General features: G+C 40.4%; 1 protein-coding gene across 1 annotated transcript in view; it reads right to left on the bottom strand.

The window, feature by feature from the left end:
• Positions 1-22,282, bottom strand: part of LOC126298148 (Down syndrome cell adhesion molecule-like protein Dscam2) — a 560,143-nt gene that overhangs the window by 69,182 nt on the left and 468,679 nt on the right. The window contains exon 22 of the mRNA XM_049989461.1: positions 1,273-1,713. Within this exon, the coding sequence (XP_049845418.1) occupies positions 1,273-1,713 (441 nt within the window). The remainder of the gene's footprint in view (positions 1-1,272; positions 1,714-22,282) is intronic.

Genomic DNA, 22,282 nt, shown 5'->3' on the forward strand with positions numbered 1-22,282 from the left:
TAAACTAGTTCCAAAAGTAAAAGTAATTGACTAAAAAGTCAAATCTCTTCAGAATGAAAAGGAATGTTATATGCTGAACACACATTCCACAGTAATGAAGGAAATTTGCTCTTAAACTAGTTTGTGTTTTATCCAGGATGTTGCATTTAATATGTGATATAACTAGACAACTGCAATTTTTCAGTGCTTTGAATTTTTTCACTGTAACAACAAAGACTATTTTTTTTATCCTGTGTAGAAAAGTTGGCCACTATATAGAGTGCCACCTTTTTACTTCTGTGTAACTCTGTGATAGTGTCCTCAGTACCTAGCTCCAAACGCCACAAATGGAAGTTTAACTGCAATGGAATAATTGTGATATCAGGATGCACCGAGACACGTGAATGAATTACTTAAATGTATTGTAGTTTACACAACACAGAGATACTGTTAGTAATCCATCATATTTTGTACGGTGTTGTGCTGTTATTGGCAGTCTTGTGATCTACTGGCTGATGCATTAATCACATGCTTTCTTATTTTTATCAATGCCCTTTTCATATTTAAGTTAGTGCTATACAAGTAGTAGGCTGAGGATTGTGACAATGTAGGTGAATAAAGTGCAACATAGTTTTGGAGGATAGAAAAAAGAACACTGAAAAGTGCACTATCTACAGGGTGAAGTTAATCTAGCATCTTATACAAAAAATGAATTCAATGATCTGCACTTCAAATACGAAAGAAATAATGGTCAGTCTTCATTAATCATCTTCTGTGATCATATAATGTGATTATGAATTGTATTATCCAATAATAAAGCAGTAATAGTTACACAAGTGTTAGAGAAATTTTATCTTTTTCTTTGCCAGTAAATAAGTACTGACCTGCTACATTTTGTTAAGATATTTAACGGAAAGCTCACAAAAATGTAAAAATGAAAAATTCATGACCTGCTTACATTTTTTCAGATTTTTCTCTAAAAGTTTACTGGACTTTATTACCACCATGAGAATATGCTGACTTTCACAAGAAAAACAAATGAATATCCAACTGTAGAACTGTGGTTTCCATAACATTATTAAATTTCAAAGTTAATGTAATTTTCCATGATTGCACTTTTAAAAAGTTGACATTCACTTTCTAAAATGAAAAATGACCACTTTTCACAGATAATTTACTTTTTCAAAATGTTTGGGTATTATCTGAAACATTTTATCACTTTTTCTATGAAAACTACAAAGCATGTGTACCTTCATGCTAAATATCAGCTGAATAAAGAACTATTAGTAATACCTGTAATCCAGTTGTCTGCTCCTCTAGGTACATAATTTGAATATTCAACAACAAAATATAATATAGGACATCCTCCATCTGGCCAAGTGGCAAGACGTAGTCCAACACTTGTAGAATTAATAACCAGAACATCATAAGGAGATGGTAAGTGTGGACGCTCGCCTCGAGTTCTGACAGCCAGTGTTTTACTGGGATCTCCACTACCAACTCTATTGTAAGCCGTTATAAAAACATGATAGAGTGTCCCACAACGAAGATTGGTCAAAGCATGTGTGTTCTGTGATGCATCTAGTTTGATTTCTTCCCATTCACCATGCTCCAGTTTAAAATGTACAATAAAGCCACGTACAGGACTTCCTCCATTGTCACCAAGCTTCCATTGTAAATGCAGTGTATCATGTGAAGCTGTAGGAACTATAAGTAATGGTGCACTTGGTGGAACTGAAAACATTATTACAAATATAATAATTTCATATATAACTGAGATCCACTTACTTTACTGTTTACTATAATATATTGCAGATACATAGATTGTAATAATCTTCTGAGTATGAGTAACAGAAATTCTCTTTCCTAATATCTACCACTAGGCACATTAAATATTAACATCACATTTTTCCATCATTCCTGCAAGAATTAGGTTTTCTCAAAGTGTTTTGTTAGTGTGAAGAAAAACTACAATCGTGTAGTTTAAAAATGAAGTGTGTGAAAACTGGAGTAGTGAGTAAATTAAGTGCATTTAAAGGTGACAGTTCATGGTCAATGACTTAACAAATGACTTAACTACTACTGAGAATGAAAAACTGGAACTGCATTTAGAGCAACAATCATATGAAATCACGCAGGTTAGATGCATTAAATCATTAAAGTGAAAGGAAGTTACCATCAAAAGCTGAATAAATGTGACCAACTTACGTAAAGCAAATTACATTTACAAATGAAAGGAAAGCTTTTGACTTTCCTTAAAATGTGACAGAGTAGTCAGTCCAGATCTTAGGTATACTTTATGATATACATATGTACGAAATGACACTGATGATAGCATAAAAGTAAAAATTTTGTTCAGTATGTTTTGTAACTAATATGAAGAGTTCTTTTGGGTTACTGTCATGTGCAATACATATGTATAACATATAGCAATAAAGGTTCAAAATCTCATCATTCACTTCCAAACAGATGAGATACTTAGGAAGAAAAAAAAAATTGGCTATACACTGTTATCTTCTGTTATACAATGTATGGAATTTGTAAAGAGTGACATGTAATCAATATTTCTGGAATTATAAAAACTTAATTAAGGTGATTTGGTTTGGAATTTATTATTCAGGACATAGTTATCTGTTACCTCTTTGTAATAGTGTAACTGACTCCACTGAAAACATGCTATTTACAGAGAAAAAATATCACAAAATGTCAACATAAACAAACTAGAGATTATATAAGATTTCTACATGGACAAAAGCTGTTACTTGTCACATATATCAGGGGACACATTTTGTTATCTACTAGCTTGCTGTGATTGCAGAGTGGTTCTGGGGACTTCAGTCTGGAACCACATGACTGCTATGGTCGCAGGTTCGAATCCTGACTCGGGCATGGATATGTGTGATGTCCTTAGGTTAGTTAGGTTTAAGTAGTAGATGGTTTTTATTCCCAAGTGGTTGTTTTCATACAATAAGTGATAAGTGTGCCAAATTTGCCTGAAATTGATGTAGTTGTCTAGGAGGTGATGTGGAACATACGTAAGTACATACATTTTTGCAAAATGTAGATATGGATTCAGCTCATTTCACTCATATCATCAACAAACAAACTATAATTGAAGGCAGATTACATATATGTTAACAAAATATATAGCTGTAGTTTAAAACCTTCAGGTGTAGTCCACATGTCTATACCACACTTGCTTCCAGTTATGTAAGAGTATAAAGCAAACTTTTGTTACCTGCTGCTTAGATAGGATGAAACTATCTTAATGCCTCAGCTTCAATTCCATGACGTTCAAATTTATTTAGAAATTCATTTGTTAAGTCACAAAAGATATCCAATGGCTGCAATCTCTTTATCATGACCTTCTATTATCCCATGAATGAATGGATATATCACATGGATGATGTTTTCCTAAAACCATTCTACAAAGTTGTCAATAAGTTGAACTGAGAGAACCAAGCAACATGTCTACTGCACATTGTCCTAATGAAACTGACAATGACATTGGTCTGTAGTTATCAATACCATATTTTCCCCAGCTTTTATATCTGAATGACCTACTTCTTTATCTGTACTGTGTAAGTAATTAAACATCTTGCTTATGCAGAACATGCAAATCATAAATGCTATGCTTGGTACCTCATCCTAACCATATGCAACTGTACACTTCAGAGATATAATAATTGCCTCAGTTTATTTGCTGTTAGACTCTAGTAAGTGTCTCCTGTTGGTCACTTACAAGGGTATTCTGTAAATGAGTTATGTGCGAGAAGTTTTAATTCATGTTGCTCATATAATAGGTGAGAAGTGATCATCAAAGATTTTGGATAGCACAGCAGTGTCTGAGATATTTTAATTCTGGAACTTCAGTGAGTTCAGTATTGCACATTTATAGTGATTCTCTGACACAGCCTCCACTATATTCCATACCATTCTTCTATTATTCTCAATATCGGTTTGATACTATTCTCAGTTTGTGTCCTCCTCAAAAAGTTCATACATTTACATTTCCTAATAACATTACACCACATCTTGTAATAAAGTGCTGCAGAGGAATCTTAACTGTACTGTAAAGCTTTAATACACTTCTTATTTTTTTACATTAGATTCTAATGTTTACATCTACATCAGTACTCTGCGAACCAAACCACCATGAAGTGCATATCAGTAGGCACTTCCCATTGTGCCGTAAATTTAAGTTTCTTCCTATTCCATCCACATATGGACTGCAGGTGCACGGTGTAATTAGTCGAATAGCATCTCCAAGGTCTATACAGGAGAGATTCATCATCTGAGAGTGGAAATAGACTAATAACTGCAAAAGTAACATCTCTGCCTACAAGAAGGGTAGCAGACGTAATCCAAAAAACTACCATCCAATATCCTTGACATCCATTTGTTGCAGAATCTTTTAACATATTCTGAGCTCAAACATAATGAGATATCTTGAACAGAATGACCTCCTCAGTGTCAACCAGCATGATTTACAAAAACATCAATAATGTAAAACCCAACATGCACTTTTCTCACATGACATACTGAAAGCTTTGGATCAAGACAACATGGTAAATGTAGTATTTATTGAATTCCAGAGAGCATTTGACTCAGCACCATAGCCACACTTATTGTCAAAAGTATGATCATATGGGGGATGAAGTTAAATTTATGACTGAATTGTGTCCTTTTTGGTAGGAAATGACACTGCATGTTATCTTCGAAGGGGAGTCATTGGCAGATGTAGAACTAACTTTGGGTGTGCCCCAGGGAAGTGTGTTGGGACCCCTGCTGTTCATGTTGTATATTAAATACCTTGCAGACAATATTAATAGTACAATCAGGCTTTTTGCAGATGATGCAGTTATTATAACAAAGTGCTATCTGAGAGAAGCAGCATAAGTATTCAGTTAGATCCTGATAATATTTCAGAGATTGGCAACTTGCTCCAAATGTTCTGGAATGTAAAATTGTGCATTTCACAAAATGAAAGGATGTAGTATCCTATAACTATAATATCAATGAGTCACTGTTGGAACTGGCCAACTCATAGAAATATCTGGGTGTACTTAGTATGGCTATGAAACAGAATGATCACATAAATTCAGTTTTGGGTAAAGCAGGTGGTAGACTTTGGTTTATTGGCTGAATACTAGGTAAATTCAATCAGTCTACAAAGGGAATTGCTTGAAAATCACTTGTGCAACCCATCATAGAATGTTGCTGAAGTGTGTGGGACCCATATCGAATAGGACTGGCAGGAAGTATGGAACATATACAGAGATGGGCAGTATGAATGGTCATTGGTTTATTTGACACATGAGAGAGTCACCTAGATATTGAAAGAGCTGCACTGGCAGGCTCTTAATGATACATGGAAACTATCCCATGAAAGTCTAATAAGTGTTTGAAGAACATGCTTTAAATGATGACTATAGAAATATACTACCACCCCCTACATATCCCTCCCCTATGGATCATAAGGATAAGATTGGATTAATTACAGCACATACAGAGGAATTCAAACAATCATTTTTCCTGAACTCCATATGTGAATGGAATGGGAAAAAGGCCCTAATAACCAGTACAGTGAGATGTACCCTCTGCCATGCACTTCACAGTTGTTCACAGAGTATGTTTGCTGTAGAAGTAGATGCAGATGTAGATATAATGTAGATTAAAAGCAGAATATATGTACTATTGTAATCTGGAGCCCATAGGAATGTGAAAACGACTTACTATAATTTCTAGAAGTTAGGTACACATGGAAAAAATGCATGTGAAACTGCTAAATAAAAGCTTGAGTAAATTGTTGCTAAATCATAAAAATACTCAGAGACTGTTGTATTATTTAAAGAGAAGCATGTGATTAGTATACAAATAACCATGGATTGGCAATATTTGGCTTGCTTTTCTGGATACAGGGTCAAAACCCAACACAGTGGTGCAAGTCAGATATTCAGTCATGTGGGAAGTATTTGGATGGCCATTTTCCAAAGCTACTGCCGATAAAATTAAAAACACCATGATATGGTTTACCTTAGTGGACAACTTGTTTGACATACATGGAAACTTAGATGGCAGCACTCGTTTTGTTTGTTTGGTGAACCATTTACATGACTACCCCAATTTTATTATTAACTTGCTGCTAAACCCCCTGAGTGTAATAAATATGATACTGCTCATGCACTACTCATTGACATCTTTAATGTACTCCAGATCAGAAGTTTGCATGTTCAAATCATGTTGGGGTCTTCCCTGTTCAAATCACGTTGGTGTCATCAATGTGGGTTTTCTGTCAACACTGATTAGCTTCTGGGTAGAAATAACCAACAGTTATGATGACACACTATTTATTTGCACATAACAACCAGAAAATAGCACAAGAGAGGTGAATACAAACATTGTCCACAACAAGATCCAAAGCTCACTAAATCCCAAGATAGAGCACTGCTCATTCTATTGTCAATACCAATCTACGGTCACCACAAACTAAAGGAACCAGAAGATGCTGAAAATTGCATAGGAAGCAATAGGCAACTAAAACAGGGGAAATGAATACAACAGCAGATGAATGGACAGCACTCAGGGATGATACAGTGAACACAAGATCAATATATGGTGTCACTGCCAGGCACCACACTTGCTAGGTGGTAGCCTTTAAATCCGCCGCGGTCCAGTAGTGTACGTCGGACCCGCGTGTCGCCACTATCAATGATTGCAGACCGAGCACTGCCACACGGCAGGTCTAGAGAGACTTCCTAGCATTCGCCCCAGTTGTACAGTCGACTTTGCTAGCGATGGTTCACTGCCTACTTACGTTCTCATTTGTCGAGAAGATAGTTTAGCATAGCCTTCAGCAACGTCATTTGCTACGACCTAGCAAGGCGCCATTATCAGTTACTATTGATATTGTGAATGATGTACCGCCAAGAGCGACGTTAATCATTAATGGATTAAAGTTAAGTATTTCACCAGCTACGTCCGTTGTTTCTAAATTCTAATTTCCTTGTCCTGTTCCAGACCTCACGCGAGCCTGTGTGTGCCTTTCGGCCACCTCTAGTAACACGGTGTTGGCTCTCCTGCCAACCACAAAATTGGCAACAAGACACAACCGCAATCTTATCGATATTGCCCTGATTTACTTGTGTAATGGCTTCGCCACAATCTCCAGATGTACTGTCCGAATTTTATCGCTTACAGAATCAGCAGACGCAGGCCTTACTGGATGCCCTTGGACACCTCGTCCAGGGTCAACGTGCGATGCAAAACGATGCGGCAGCAGCCGCTTCACGCTAACGCAGCCACAACACGCTGTTGCACCAACTTTTCGACCTTTTGATGCTGCACTGGAAAGCTGGACGGAGTGGTCACGCCAATTTGTATTCCATCTCGCCGCCTACAGAATTCAAGGTAACGAGCGGCAGCCTATTTTGTTATCTTCAGTCAGGGTGAACACGTACCGTGTGATAGTCAAATTATTTCGCCGCCGCGACATAGCAACACTGTCCTACGAAGAAATTTTGTCTGCATTAGATGCATATTTCAAAGAATCAATGTCGTTGCGAAAAGTTATACCTTCTTTCGTACAAAACGTACGGCAGGTCAGATTAATTGGGAGTGGGTTGCAACCTTGCAAGGCCTTACTAGGGATTGTGCTTTTGAGTGTCAATGTGGACTCCCTCATTCAGATACTGTGGTACGTGATGCAATTGCACAGAATGTTTCTGATGTTCGTATAAGGGAACAGATTTTAAAAACTAGTAAATCCCTCCCTTCAACAAGTGATGGACATATTGGATCGGCAGGATACACTTGACTTTGCTCAGGAATAATTTGAAACTTCGCCAGCAGTGTGTTAGGTTAACCGGCCCGCCGGGCGGGCTGCACGGAACAGTAAACAGTCCTCGCGCCCGGCCCTTCCGCTGCCGCCAGGCTCTCTGCCACGTGTGCCGCGCCGGCAAGCAAATGCAGTGATCAAATCATGCCCGCGGTGTGCTACTACACATTCGCGAGAATTACCCGTCACGCCAAGCTATTTGCTTTTATTGTAATAAAAAAGGACATGTTCAGAGTGTTTGCCAGAAAAAGCTCAGACCGGAAGCTCAAAACCGTTCCAGGCCCTTTGCCTTGCGCCGGAATCGGAATCGAACCAAGGACACTCAGGCTCGCGAAACTTCGCCCATTGAAATTCATGTAGTTCATTCCACTCAGCCCAGTGCCACTCTCTCTAACAGTGACTGTGTTCGTCCCAAAAATAGTGTGCGTCGACATCGCCGGAGCTCCCGTCAAGTCACAAGTGATTATCTACCAGTGTCAGTTCACGTTGCACGAGACAGTCGCTCTTGTCGTCAGCAGGACAATAAACTTTTTGTGGACTTGGACATTAACGGCAAAGTGATACCATTCCAGCTCGATACTGGGGCTGCAGTTTCACTGATCAATTAAGACACTTACAAACTGCTGGGCACACCTCCGCTGCGTGCCACAAATGTTAAGTTAACTAGCTATTCAGGTCAAGAGATCTCTGTGTTAGGCCAGTGCAGCCTTCTTGCAACATAAAAAGGACAAACAAAACTTGTGTCATTTTACGTCCTTCGTTCTTCTTCTGCAGTGAACTTGTTTGGTTTCGATTTATTTCAGTTGTTTAACTTGTCTATAGTAAATCAGGTCCTATCAGTGAACCAGACTGTGCCTTCAGACAGTGTTTCTCGTCTATGTGAAGAATTTGTAGATAATTTTGCACCGGACCTCAGTTGCGCTAAGAACTGTAAAGCACATTTGGAACTGAAAGTAAACACGCAACCTAAATTTTTCAGAGCGCTCAATGTTCCCCAAGCATTGCATGATGAGGTCGCAAAAACATTACACGATTTGGAATTATAAGGTGTAATTGAACATGTGCAGGCTCCTCTCTGGGCATCAGCCTTAGCAATTTTGCCAAAACCTTCCGGAAAGTTGAGACTTTGTGTGGACTTCAAGGCAACAGTGAATCCACAACTAGTGATTGCAACTTTTCCTTTACCCCGCCCGGAAGATCTTTTTGACAAACTGCGCCCGGTTAAATATTTTTCGAAATTGGACCTCGCAGATGCGTACTTGGAAATACCGGTGGACAAAGAATCCCAGCGCGTCTTGGTGGTTAACACGCATCTTGGGTTGTATCAATTCAAAAGACTGCCATTCGGGTGTGCATCACCCACTGCATTGTTTCAGCAATATCTGCAAACTGTTTGTGCGTCGGTCCCTGCTGCAGCAAATTATCTGGACGATATTGTGATCTCCGGAAAGACGGAAGAATGACATTTGGCCAATCTCAGAACATTATTTCAAGTCTTGAGACAAAGTGGTCTTCACTTGCGGAAGGACAAATGTGTGTTTTTTGCTCGTGAATTGCCATACTTGGGACATGTACTCAATGCCCAAGGCAAACATCCCAGTCCAACGCACCTCCGTGCCATACAAGACTTGCCATCGCCGCAGAATTTGAAGCAGCTACAGAGTGTGCTGGGGAAAATAAATTACTACCACCGCTATGTGGCGCATGTCTCTTCCATTTCAGCTCTGCTTCATTGCTTGCGCCGTAAGGGTGTTCCGTTTATCTGGACGACGGAATGCGAACGCGCCTTTCGCCCGTTGAAATCGGCGTTGCTTTCCAATACTTGACTTAAGCCATTCGATCCCCAGAAGCCCCTCTTGTTGATGGTGGATGCATCGGATTTCAGGATCGGTGCTGTGCTTGTGCACAAAGATGGATAGCACGATCGCCCTATCGCCTTTGCGTCCAAATTGCTCTCGGCTGCTCAAAGAAATTATTCACAGATCGGGAAAGAAGCATTGGCTCTCGTATTATGGTGTTACAAAGTTTCATGATTCCTTGTATGGCCGTCACTTTACCATAATCACAGACCACAAACCTTTGACATCGCTTTTTCATCCGACCAAGCCTGTACCTCCACGTACAGCGCAGAAATTCATTCTCTGGTCTATTTTCCTCTCGCAGTACCGCTACGATATCTTGTATTGGTCCACTGCTAAGCACGGAAACGCCGATGCCTTATGGTGGTGGTGGTTAGTGTTTAACGTCCCGTCGACAACGAGGTCATTAGAGACGGAGCGCAAGATCGGGTTAGGGAAGGATTAGGAAGGAAATCGGCCGTGCCCTTTCACAGGAACCATCCCGGCATTTGCCTGAAACGATTTAGATTTAGGGAAATCACGGAAAATCTAAATCAGGATGACCGGAGACGGGATTGAACCGTCGTCCTTCCGAGTGCGAGTCCAGTGTGCTAACCACTGCGCCACCTCGCTCGGTCGATGCGTTGTCCCACTTGCCTGTTGCTGAGGATAGGGCATTCGATTCCTCCGAACTTGCTTGCATGTTCATTGATGCGGAAACCGATGACGTGGTCGAATCGTTTCCGATTGATTTTCGTCGTGTAGCTACAGCCACAGCTGCCGACCCTGTCCCTGAACCCGTTCTGCGTTTTGTTGCTACGCAATGGCCCTTGTCAAAGTCTCGGATCGGGGACTCGTTGGTTCGCCGATTTTTTGCTCACAAGGATAGACTTTTTGTACGACGTGGTGTTTTGCTGTTGCATTCTGATAATGATCAGTCGAGGGTCGTGGTACCACGTTCGTTACAGTCCTCTGTCTTACAGCTTCTCCACCAAGGACATTGGGGTATAGTGAGAACGAAACAACTTGCTCGTCAGCACTGTACTTGGTTCGGAATCGATGCCGCGATTACGAATATGTGCTCTTCTTGCATGATGTGTGCCGAACAACAATCAGCACCATCACAGAAATTCTTTGCATGGCCAAAAGCCACTTCCCCTTGGCAACGCTTACACGTCGATTTTGCTGGTCCATTCTGGAATGCTCGATGGTTGGTTGTGGTAGATTCATTCAGTAATTTTCCTTTTGTTGTCCGGATGTCTTCTACGACGTCATCTGCCACCATTCAAGCGTTATCCGCTATCTTTTGCATTGAAGGTCTTCCACAGACTATTGTTTCCGACAATGGCCCACAATTCATGTCCGCAGAATTTCAGTCACTCTGCAAGGCCAATGGTATTCAACATCTGACGTCCACGCCGTTTTCGTCACAGTCAAACGGTGCCGCTGAACGATTGGTCAGCACTTTCAAGTCACAGATGTTGAAGATGAAAGAGTCGCATTCTCGGGAGGACACGTTATTGCTCTTTTTGTCCTCGTATCGCACTCAGCCCCGAGATGGTCGCTCGTCGGCTGAGTTGCTCCACGGTCGTCATCATCGAACCTTGATGTCTTTGCTACATCGGCCGCATCAGGTTCCTGTGCAGCGGCAGACACCTGCTTTTGCTCCAGGCGACGTTGCCTACTATCGCCACTATTGAGGTTCACGGCGTTGGCTCGAAGAGCGCATTCTTCGCTGCCTCGGCAGCACTATGCATCTCAATCAGCTGCACCTCTGTCATCGCATGGGATCTTCTGCTCGCCGTCTGCTTTCAGCGACGGTGCCGCCCGGTCAGTGCCCGGGGAACCATCTACTGGCTCGCTTCAGCCCCAGGTGTTACCGATGCTGCCTTCCATTTTGCCCCATGGCGACGCGCCGCCGCCTGTTCTCCCGCTGGCGACGCCCACAGTGGATGCGTCGCTGCAACCACCGGGCGCCTCCCTGGGTCACGCACCGCCGATCGCTTCCCGTGACCAGTTGTCCTCTGACATGGAACTCTTGGCCGCTCCGCACCATATGTCGTCTTCGCCCGTCGGGTGCCCCGGCCCGACGTTGGTCGACCCTTCGGCCCCTCCTGTCTCTCTACGGGCGCATACACAGCATGTTGGTGTGCACCCTGGAGCAAGTTTTCAGGCGTTTCCTAGCTCCCCACGGTCTGAATGGAAGGGTGCGGGTGGCACAGCCACGCCTGTTGTTAGGCTCCTCACCTCGTCGCATGCGTTAACATGGGGTCCTCCCCACGGTGGGCGGAAGCCTTATGCCACAACTGTACGCCGATTTGCGGGGGAGGAATGTGGTGTCACCGCCAGACACCACACTTGCTATGTGGTAGCCTTTAAATCGGCCGCGGTCCGTTGGTATACGTCGGACCTGCGTGTCGCCACTATCAATGATTGCAGACCGAGCGCCGCCACACGGCAGGTCTAGAGAGACTTCCTAGCACTCACCCCAGTTGTACAACCGACTTTGTTAGTGATGGTTCACTGCCTACTTACGTTCTCATTTGCCGAGAAGATAGTTTAGCATAGCCTTCAGCTACATCATTTGCTACGAACTAGCAACGCGCCATTATCAGTTACTATTGATATTGTGAATGATGTACCGTCAAGAGCGACGTTCATCATTAATGGATTAAGTATTCCACCAACTACGTCCACTGTTTCTAAATCTAATTTCCTTGTCCTGTTCCAGACCTCACGCCAGCCTGCGTGAGCTAAATGGCGTGCCTTTTGGCCTCCTCTAGTAACACGGTGTTGGCTCTCCTGCCAACCACAAAACAATAGGTATAAAGACATGAGCCAGTAAAAATTGTTAGATAACACAAAATGTATTGAATTTAGTTGATAAAATGTTAAAATATAAAAATTTCAGTAAATGAAGAAAGTAAAAAGAAATATGTGTGTCTAAAAAAATGAAACTGACATGGCACAAGATGACAAAGCAGTAATGGTTAGAAGACAAATCCAAAGTTTTAGAAGCAGGTGTTAGTATGGGAGACATAGATGCCACCTGTAGGAAAATTAGAAAGACCTTTGGAGTAAAGATACTCACAAGTATGAATATTAAAAGCTCAGATGATAAGTAGACCAGTACTATGTAAAGAAGGGAAGGCTAAAAGGTGGAAGAAATATGTAGTAAAGCTGTACAAGGGAGACAAACTTGAAGACAATGTTTTGGAAGGGGAAGAGGATGCAGATGAGAAACAGCTGGAATATATGATACTCTGAGAATAATTTGACAGAGAATTGAAAGACCTGATATGAAACAAATCACCTTGAGTAGAAGCCATTCCCTCAGATTTATTGAGGTTTTTGGGAAAATATACCATGACAAAACCATTGTTCTTGTTGTGCAAGTTTTATGAAACAGGCAAAATATCCACGGATTTCAAGTAGACTGTAATACTTTCCAGTTCCAAAGAACCAGATGCTGAGAGGTATAAATATCACTAAACCATCTATTTAATACATCATGGCTACAAAACACTGACACAAATTATTCACAGAAGAATGGAAATACTTGCAGAAGAATATGTTAGAGTAGATCAGCTTTTGATCCACAGAACAGTAGGAACAAGCAAGGCTAAATTGATCATATGACTTATCTTAGAAGATAGCTTAAAGAAAGGCAAACCTACATTTATAGCACTTGTGGATGCAGGAAAAGATTAACAGTGGAATACATACCTGAATTTAACAGAGATAAAATGCAAGGAGTGAAAGGTTATCAACAAGTTTTAGAGAAACTAGACCAGAGCTATTACAGTTAGCTACATGAAAGGGATGCAGTTCCTGTGAAGGGAATGAGACAAGGTTGTAGCTTATCCCAATGTTATTCATTCTGTGCATTAGGCAAACAGTAAAAGAAAGAAATCAGAAATGGAATTCAAGTTCAGGGAGAAAATAAATTTATGGCACAACTTGACTAAAAGAAGTGTTTTGTTGATAGACACATAATGAGGCATCAAGGGATTGTCAGTTCAGTAATGGAAAATAGTGTGATGAGTAACATTTGTAAAGAGAGTCCAAGGCTTGAGTACAAAAAGCAGGATGAAATGAATCGAGGTTACAGTAGTTATGGAGAGAATGAAGAGACTTGTACAGAATAGACTAGCGTGGAGAGATACATCAAAACAGTCTTTGGACTGAACTACAGCCAGCTCTTGTGGCCAAGTGGTTCTATGCGCTTCAGTCTGGAATCGCACTGTTGCTACAGTCGCAGGTTCGATCCTGCCTCGGGCATTGATGTGTGTGATGTCCTTAGGTTAGTTAGCTTTAAGTAGTTCTAAGTCTAGGGACTGATGATCTTGGGTGTTAAGTCCCATAGAGCTCAGAGTCATTTGAATCATTTGCACTGAACCACAATAACAACATACTGGAGAAATACCAGTTTGGTGAAAAAAAAGAATAGTCAGACTGATGGATGGTTCAAATGGCTCTGAGCACTATGCGATTTAACTTCTGAGGTCATCAGTCGCCTAGAACTTAGAACTAATTAAACCTAACTAACCTAAGGACATAACACACATCCATGCCCGAGGCAGGATTCGAACCTGCGACCGGTACAGTTGCACGGCTCCGGACTGAGCGCCTAGAACCGCGAGACCACCGCGGCCGGCAGACTGATGTAAGTCACTGACCATTTATTGCGAAAATAAGTATGTTATGTCAATAGTCTGCAGTTGAGAAATCCTAATATATATAAGGGTAGTGCTTGATTTGTGACAGTATGCACTGGTATACTGTATTTGTACCTCTGATGGAAAAAAGTCTGAACTGCAGATTTTGAGATGTGATGCAATAGAACTTTTCCTGCAGTTGAACCAATGCAAAACAAATGCTGTGTTCACACTTTTAAAATGCTAAGAGAAGCATTAAGATAAAATTTTAACAAGTCTAAATTTCAAAAACACTCCATGGAATGTCACAGTAGCAGAACCACTTATTTTACAAATCAAGTACTACACTCCTGGTAATTGAAATAAGAACACCATGAATTCATTGTCCCAGGAAGGGAAAACTTTATTGACACATTCCTGGGGTCAGATACATCACATGATCACACTGACAGAACCACAGGCACATAGACACAGGCAACAGAGCATGCACAATGTCGGCACTAGTACAGTGTATATCCACCTTTCGCAGCAATGCACGCTGCTATTCTCCCATGGAGACAATCGTAGAGATGCTGGATGTAGTCCTGTGGAACGGCTTGCCATGCCATTTCCACCTGGCGCCTCAGTTGGACCAACGTTCGTACTGGACGTGCAGACCGCGTGAGACGACGCTTCATCCAGTCCCAAACATGCTCAATGGGGGACAGATCCGGAGATCTTGCTGGCCAGGGTAGTTGACTTACACCTTCTAGAGCACGTTGGGTGGCACGGGATACATGCAGACGTGCATTGTCCTGTTGGAACAGCAAGTTCCCTTGCCGGTCTAGGAATGGTAGAACGATGGGTTCGATGACGGTTTGGATGTACCGTGCACTATTCAGTGTCCCCTCGACGATCACCAGAGGTGTACGGCCAGTGTAGGAGATCGCTCCCCACACCATGATGCCGGGTGTTGGTCCTGTGTGCCTCGGTCATATGCAGTCCTGATTGTGGCGCTCACCTGCACGGTGCCAAACACGCATACGACCATCATTGGCACCAAGGCAGAAGCGACTCTCATCGCTGAAGATGACACGTCTCCATTCGTCCCTCCATTCACGCCTGTCGCGACACCACTGGAGGTGGGCTGCACGATGTTGGGGCGTGAGCGGAAGACGGCCTAACGGTGTGCGGGACCGTAGCCCAGCTTCATGGAGACGGTTGCAAATGGTCCTCGCCGATACCCCAGGAGCAACAGTGTCCCTAATTTGCTGGGAAGTGGCGGTGCGGTCCCCTACGGCACTGCGTAGGATCCTACGGTCTTGGCGTGCATCCGTGCGTCGCTGCGGTCCGGTCCCAGGTCGACGGGCACATGCACCTTCCGCCGACCACTGACGACAACATCGATGTACTGTGGAGACCTCATGCCCCACGTGTTGAGCAATTCGGCGGTACGTCCACCCGGCCTCCCGCATGCCCACTATGTGCCCTCGCTCAAAGTCCGTCAACTGCACATACGGTTCACGTCCACGCTGTCGCGGCATGCTACCAGTGTTAAAGCCTGCGATGGAGCTCCGTATGCCACGGCAAACTGGCTGACACTGACGGCGAAGGTGCACAAATGCTGCGCAGCTAGCGCCATTCGACGGCCAACACCACAGTTCCTGGTGTGTCCGCTGTGCCGTGCATGTGATCATTGCTTGTACAGCCCTCTCGCAGTGTCCGGAGCAAGTATGGTGAGTCTGACACACTGGTGTCAATGTGTTCTTTTTTCCATTTCCAGGAGTGTATGTAAGAGAATCTACAACTGTGTTGAATAAATAGATTATTTGATTTCGATGCAGATCTATCAAAGCATCACAGTCTTTCACCAGACCTATCTACAAAACTTTAATTCTCACACATAAATGATCTGTCAGTTATTTTCACTCACCTTAATATTTTTTCATCTGTGGACCAATAGGCTTCAGAATCTCTGAGAACTGGCAAACAGTGTGAAAGACTATATTTAACTTTGGTAATAAGTTCAAATTTTGTGTCTGCATTGAAACTGAACACAGAACCCTGCTCACAAAAGTTATGAGTCTGTGTCCAAGCGCTCTTCTGGTAGACATTTAACTTGACACAAACGTTTAATGCAGTAAATATTTGAGTAAAGAACAGAAAAATTTCAACTCATTCATAATTTATTTCATTTACTACCATAAAAGATCCTCTACGAATTACTGTACTCTCTCACAGAATGTTTACCATGCCTATCAGCCAGTGATATCAAAAGATTTATTTCACTGTCTACTCTCTTAGCGAGAATTCAGATTTTCTGTTTACGAATGTATCAATTATGCAGTAATATGGCATGTGAATGATACTAAAATCATCTGCTTCAGGGTAAAATTTTTAGATTTGTAAGAACAGAAGGGCTAGATTTTAAAGTCTCTTCTACATTCAATGTGCTGCAAAGTGTAATCTCAGAAATAGCAGCAAGTTGTCACAGTTATATCTTCACCTGTTGCTTTGGTATTTTTCACATTTTGAGTTATTTACCTTCAATTATTCATTTCAGCAATTGAGGTTCTCCCTTTTGGTTTGTTGCAAGTCTTAAATTATTTTATTTTGATAGATAAAAAATCTACTCATAATATTTTATTTGGACAGATAAAAAATCTACTCATGATGTGGAGGCAGGAGAACACACATATAAAGTTATTAAAGATTGCAATTATTCATAGCCAGTGGCTCATTCTTCTGGCAGAAGGGTTGAAAAGGAAGAAAAAGGGGTGAAGAAAAAGGATTGGCGGGTTTAAGGAAAGGGGTAGAGTTTGTAAAAGTTGTTCAGGACACCAGGATAGGGGAGACTTACCAGACGGGATGAGAAGGAAACACTGATTGTTGTGAACTGCAACAGATGCAATCTCAAAATCTGAGAGCTTAAATGTGTAAAATGCAAGGCAGAGATAACTTCCAAAATATCATCCATGAGTTAATAAGAGTGGCAAGCTAAAGTGCATTGTATGTGAGAGAGGTGGGAGAGGGAAGGCAAAAAATTGACAGATCATAAAATGAAAGATACAGAAAACTAAAATGAAGTTAAGAAAGGAATAGTTAATGTGAATAAATCCAGAGACCAAAAAATATTAATGTAAATTAAAGCAAGGAGGGTGGCTCTGGCATGAATAATTCTAAGTTATCAGATAGGATAAATGGGCACAGGCAGAGGTTATATACTGGCAACACACAATATCCTGTTGCAGAACATGCTCTACAACACTACAGTCACGACTTCTCCCAGACACCAGTTTCCCAGAAGCCTGCAGGTGGGAACTAGCACTCTGAGTGAATATTCTTTGGGAGATTATATTTAAGCATTCTATAGAAATCTTGGGGCTTAATTTTCTGAGAGTTACATCAATTTGACGGAGCTGACTTTATCATAAATATGTGCAATGTTCATTATCACTTCTGCAGCTGTTGTTAAACTCCATTAAATTTTTAAAACAACTTCAAAAAACTTGCTACTTTGTCAACAGTTTCACAGTACATATGTTCATTTTTAATATTTCTGTTTTCTCAAAAATAGTGTAAAATATGAATTACCTGAACAAGGATATGAAAAGCACAACATTACTGTAGAAAGAAGTCACACAAAGATGTACACACGAATTCATTGACCTTTCAAGACATATTAGTTGTCTTACGACTAGTATGGAGGAGTTAAAGACAGAAATAATGAACTTCCTGTTTAGCAAACTTCTTCTACAATGATGAAGAGTATCTTCATGAAAACTATTAAAATTATGTTTAATGTTATGATATTTTATGATTAATGTTAACCATCAACAATAATGTTAAGTCCTTTAATTGTACTGCACTTAATTAAAATGTACATTCTTGACTTCTTTTGTCATCAAATGGGCCTCTCTCTCGATTAGATTATATTAGATTAGATTAATACTTGTTCCATAGATCATGAATACGATACTTCGTAATGATGAAGAATGTGTCAGGTTACTAAAAGATGTCTGTACAAGATACTACATTACACAAAATATTGCATGACTTTAATGTTTAAACTAGTTTTTTTTCCTTCTCCTCAATTTATACCTAAAAATTCAGCCAATGAGTAGAACGAGTTGTCATCTAGAAATTCTTTTAATTTATTTTTAAATGTTGGTTGACTATCTGTCTGGCTTTTGATGCTGTTTGGTAGGTGACCAAAGACTTTTGTGGCAGCATAATTTACCCCTTTATGTGCCAAAGTCAGATTTAACCCTGCATAGTGAAGATCATCCTGTCTCCTGGTGTTATAGCTATGCACACTGCTATTACTTTTGAACTGGGTTGGATTATTAACAACAAATTTCATAAGTGAATATATATATACTGTGAGGTTACTGTGAGGATCCCTAGATCCTTAAATAGATGTCTGCAGGATGACCGTGGGTGGGCTCCAGCAATTATTCTGACTACATGTTTTTGAGCAATGAATACTTCTCTAATCAATGATGAATTACCCTAGAATATGATGTCATACGAAAGCAGTGAATGAGAGTAGGTATAGTAAGCTAATTTACTGAGATTCTTGTCACCAAAATTTGCAATAACCCTAATAGCATACGTAGCTGAACTCAGATATTTCAGCAGACCAGCAATGTGTTGCTTCCAGTTTAACCTCTCATCAATGGCCACACCTAAAAATTTTGAAAATTCTACCTTAGCTACAGACTTCTGTTCAAAGTCTATATTTATTACTGGAGGCCATTTACTGTACGGAACTGTATATACTGTGTTTTATCAAAATTTAAAGAGAGTCTGTTTGCTGAGAACCACTTAATAATTTTGTGAAAAACATCATTTACAATTACATCACTTAGTTTTTGGTTTTTGGATGTTATTACTATACTTGTATCATCAGCAAACACAACTAACTCTGCATCTTCATCAATGTGGAATGGTAAGTCATTAATGAGTATCAAGAACAGTAAAGGACCTAAGACTGAACCCTGTGGGACCCCGTACTTGATAGCCTCCCAGTCTGAGGAATCAGCTGTTGTTTTAACATTACATGAATCACTTATTTCAACTTTCTGTATTCTTCCAGTTAAGTATGAATAAATGAACGATTTGTGCACTGCCCCCCTCAAACCATAATGATTTAGCTTATCTAAAAGAATTCCATGATTTACACAATCAAAGGCCTTTGAGAGATCACAAAAAATACCAATGGGTGATGTCCGGTTATTCAGAGCATTTAATATTTGATCAGTGAAAGCATATATAGCATTTTCTGTTGAAAAGCCTTTCTGAAAACCAAACTGACATTTTGTTAGAACTTTATGTTTACAAACATGGGAGGCTACTCTTGAATACATTACTTTCTCAAAAATTTTTGATAGAGCTGTCAGAAGAGAGATCGGGCAATAGTTGTTGACATCCGACGTATCCCCCTTTTTATGCAATGGTTTTACAATGGCATATTTCAGTCTATCGGGGAAAACACCCTGCTCCAAAGAGCTATTACATATGTGGCTGAGAATCCTACTTATCTATATTTAAGTATCTTGCTGGAAATGCCATCAATTCCATAAGAGCTTTTACTTTTCAGTGAGTTTATTATTTTACTGATTTCAGAGGGAGTGGTTGCTGGAAATACAGTTGTTTCAAATGGCACAGGTATGGCCTCTTCTATTAGAAGCCTTGCGTCTTCTAGTGAAGATCTAGATCCTATTTTGTCCACAACATTTAAAAAATGATTATTGAAAATATTTTCAATTTCTGATTGTTTGTTAGTACACTTGTCATTCAGTTTTATGGCACTAAAGTCTTCCTGTGCTCTTGGTTGCCCTGTTTCCCTTTCAATAATATTCCAAATTGCTTTAATTTTATTATCAGAGTTACTGATCTCAGACATGATACACATGCTTCTGGACTTTTTAATAACTTTTCTTAGTACCGCACAACAGTACTCCCCCTTGCTGTTAGATACAGTTCTCTTTTATGGTTGCAAGATATTCTTATTCCTTTAGTTAGCCAAGGTTTTTTATATGTTTTCTTGAAATTATGTTTAACTATTTTCTTGGGAAAACAATTTTCAAATACCCTTAAAAATGTATTGTGAAATAAGTTTTATTTCAAGTTTGCATCAGGCTCCTTATACCCTTCATCCCAGTCTAGCTGCTTTAGGCTTTCCCTAAAGTTTGCAATATTTATATTGTTAATTGAACGCACTGCTTTGAAATTCTGATTTGATGTACTGCATGGAGCTATGTCATGTACTGTAACTAACTGTGCACCATGGTCTGAAAGACCATTCTCAACAGGATAAGCATTTATGTCCTTAAATTTATCTTGGTCTATAAAAAAGTTATCTATCAGTGTCCTGCTGTTCTTTGTTATCTGAGTAGGAAAATCAATGACAGAGCTCAAATTACCTGTGTTAATGCAAGGCAGTTCCAGATATCTCAAAGACTGGTTGTTGAAGTGTTGCATGATGAATAACTGCATCCATATCATTACATATTAACTCAACACCAGCAACCAGAAGACCACATTCAATGACTACAGGTTTGTGAATGGAAGATGATGAACATATTATAAATGAAATGAATGGACTGATTAGTCTAACTTCACTCGTGAAGGTATTTTCGACCTCCACAACATACATTATTGGTCAGAACACAACCCAAATGTCACTCTCATGAATGTGGCTTGCAGGCACTCTTTGGTACAAACCTGTGGGCTGGAATTTCAGGAGGAGAGCTTTTGAGTCTTTGTCTGTTGGTGGACAAGTTGAATGCACCTCTGTATCATACATTTCTTTGCAGTATTTTGCTTAATGCATTAGAAAACTTCCACTTGGTGTTTGGCAACATCTATAATTTCTGCATGATGGTGCACTGCCTCATTTTGGAATTAATGTTTGTAACTAGTTAAATGAAGTGTTTCTAGAGAAATTGATTGGTTGCACAAATCCAATGTTCTGTCCTCAGTGTTTCCTGGTGCTTAACCATTAGAATTTTATTTGTGGTATCAGTTAAAGGAAAAAGTTTATAGTACTAAACTTATGGATGTACATGACCTAATAGCTCACTAGCATACCACTTCGCCAATGGTGGATGCAGGCGTGTTGCATACGACCAGCAAAGTATGAGACAGTGAGTGGTGAAGCTTTGGAAAATGTAAGGTGGTTACTTTGAACATCTTCTTGTCTGTGCACATACTGGCTCTGTGAAGGTAAGCCTGGATGTCAAATGTACAAAATGGAATTGTTGTGTGCAGTATAATAAGGTGCAATACGGCCTAGACTGCCTGCTGTGTTTTATGAACCTCATTGGATGCAGACGATGTTCCTGCATCCACTATTACTTTATATTGGCTTTACTTGTGGCACGGATGAAACAAAGTGGTCGTTTACATGTGTAAGAAGTTTATGTTATTTCTTAAAATCAATGATGGAGCTCAAATTGAAAGAACTGAGTAATACTACAAGGTCATTCTTCCTATTACACTCTTTCAGGGAATCAACATTGAAATCCCCACAAATGATAATTTGCTTCCCCCTGTCTGACAGATAGCACAACTGTGGGAGCTTTTGACATATATGGCAACTCCTCCTCTCATCATATTATCTCTACTTACATGTGCAGCTAATTTGTACCCATTGATGCTAACCTTTTGCATATCAGTGAAAAGTAATACACAAGCTACCACATTGTGGAGGCGTAAATTCTACACAATTTGATGCTTTAACTAAAGAAAAAGGTTGGAACAAATGAGACTTGAACATTGATGAGTCTGAACATCCATTCATTACAGCATAGCTTCTGTGGTTTTTTCCAGCTTGTATATGAGCTGAAATTGGTTCATGATAGGTAAACTATTCTAAATCACGAGGAAAGAAGAAACATACAGCAACACTTACAACTTTCATTAAAATTCACAACATACATGTTAATTCCGAGATTCAAAATGAAAGCCATCAGAGACAAAATTTA

This window comes from Schistocerca gregaria, chromosome X, assembly GCF_023897955.1.
Source record: "Schistocerca gregaria isolate iqSchGreg1 chromosome X, iqSchGreg1.2, whole genome shotgun sequence".
NCBI classification, from domain to species: domain Eukaryota; kingdom Metazoa; phylum Arthropoda; class Insecta; order Orthoptera; family Acrididae; genus Schistocerca; species Schistocerca gregaria.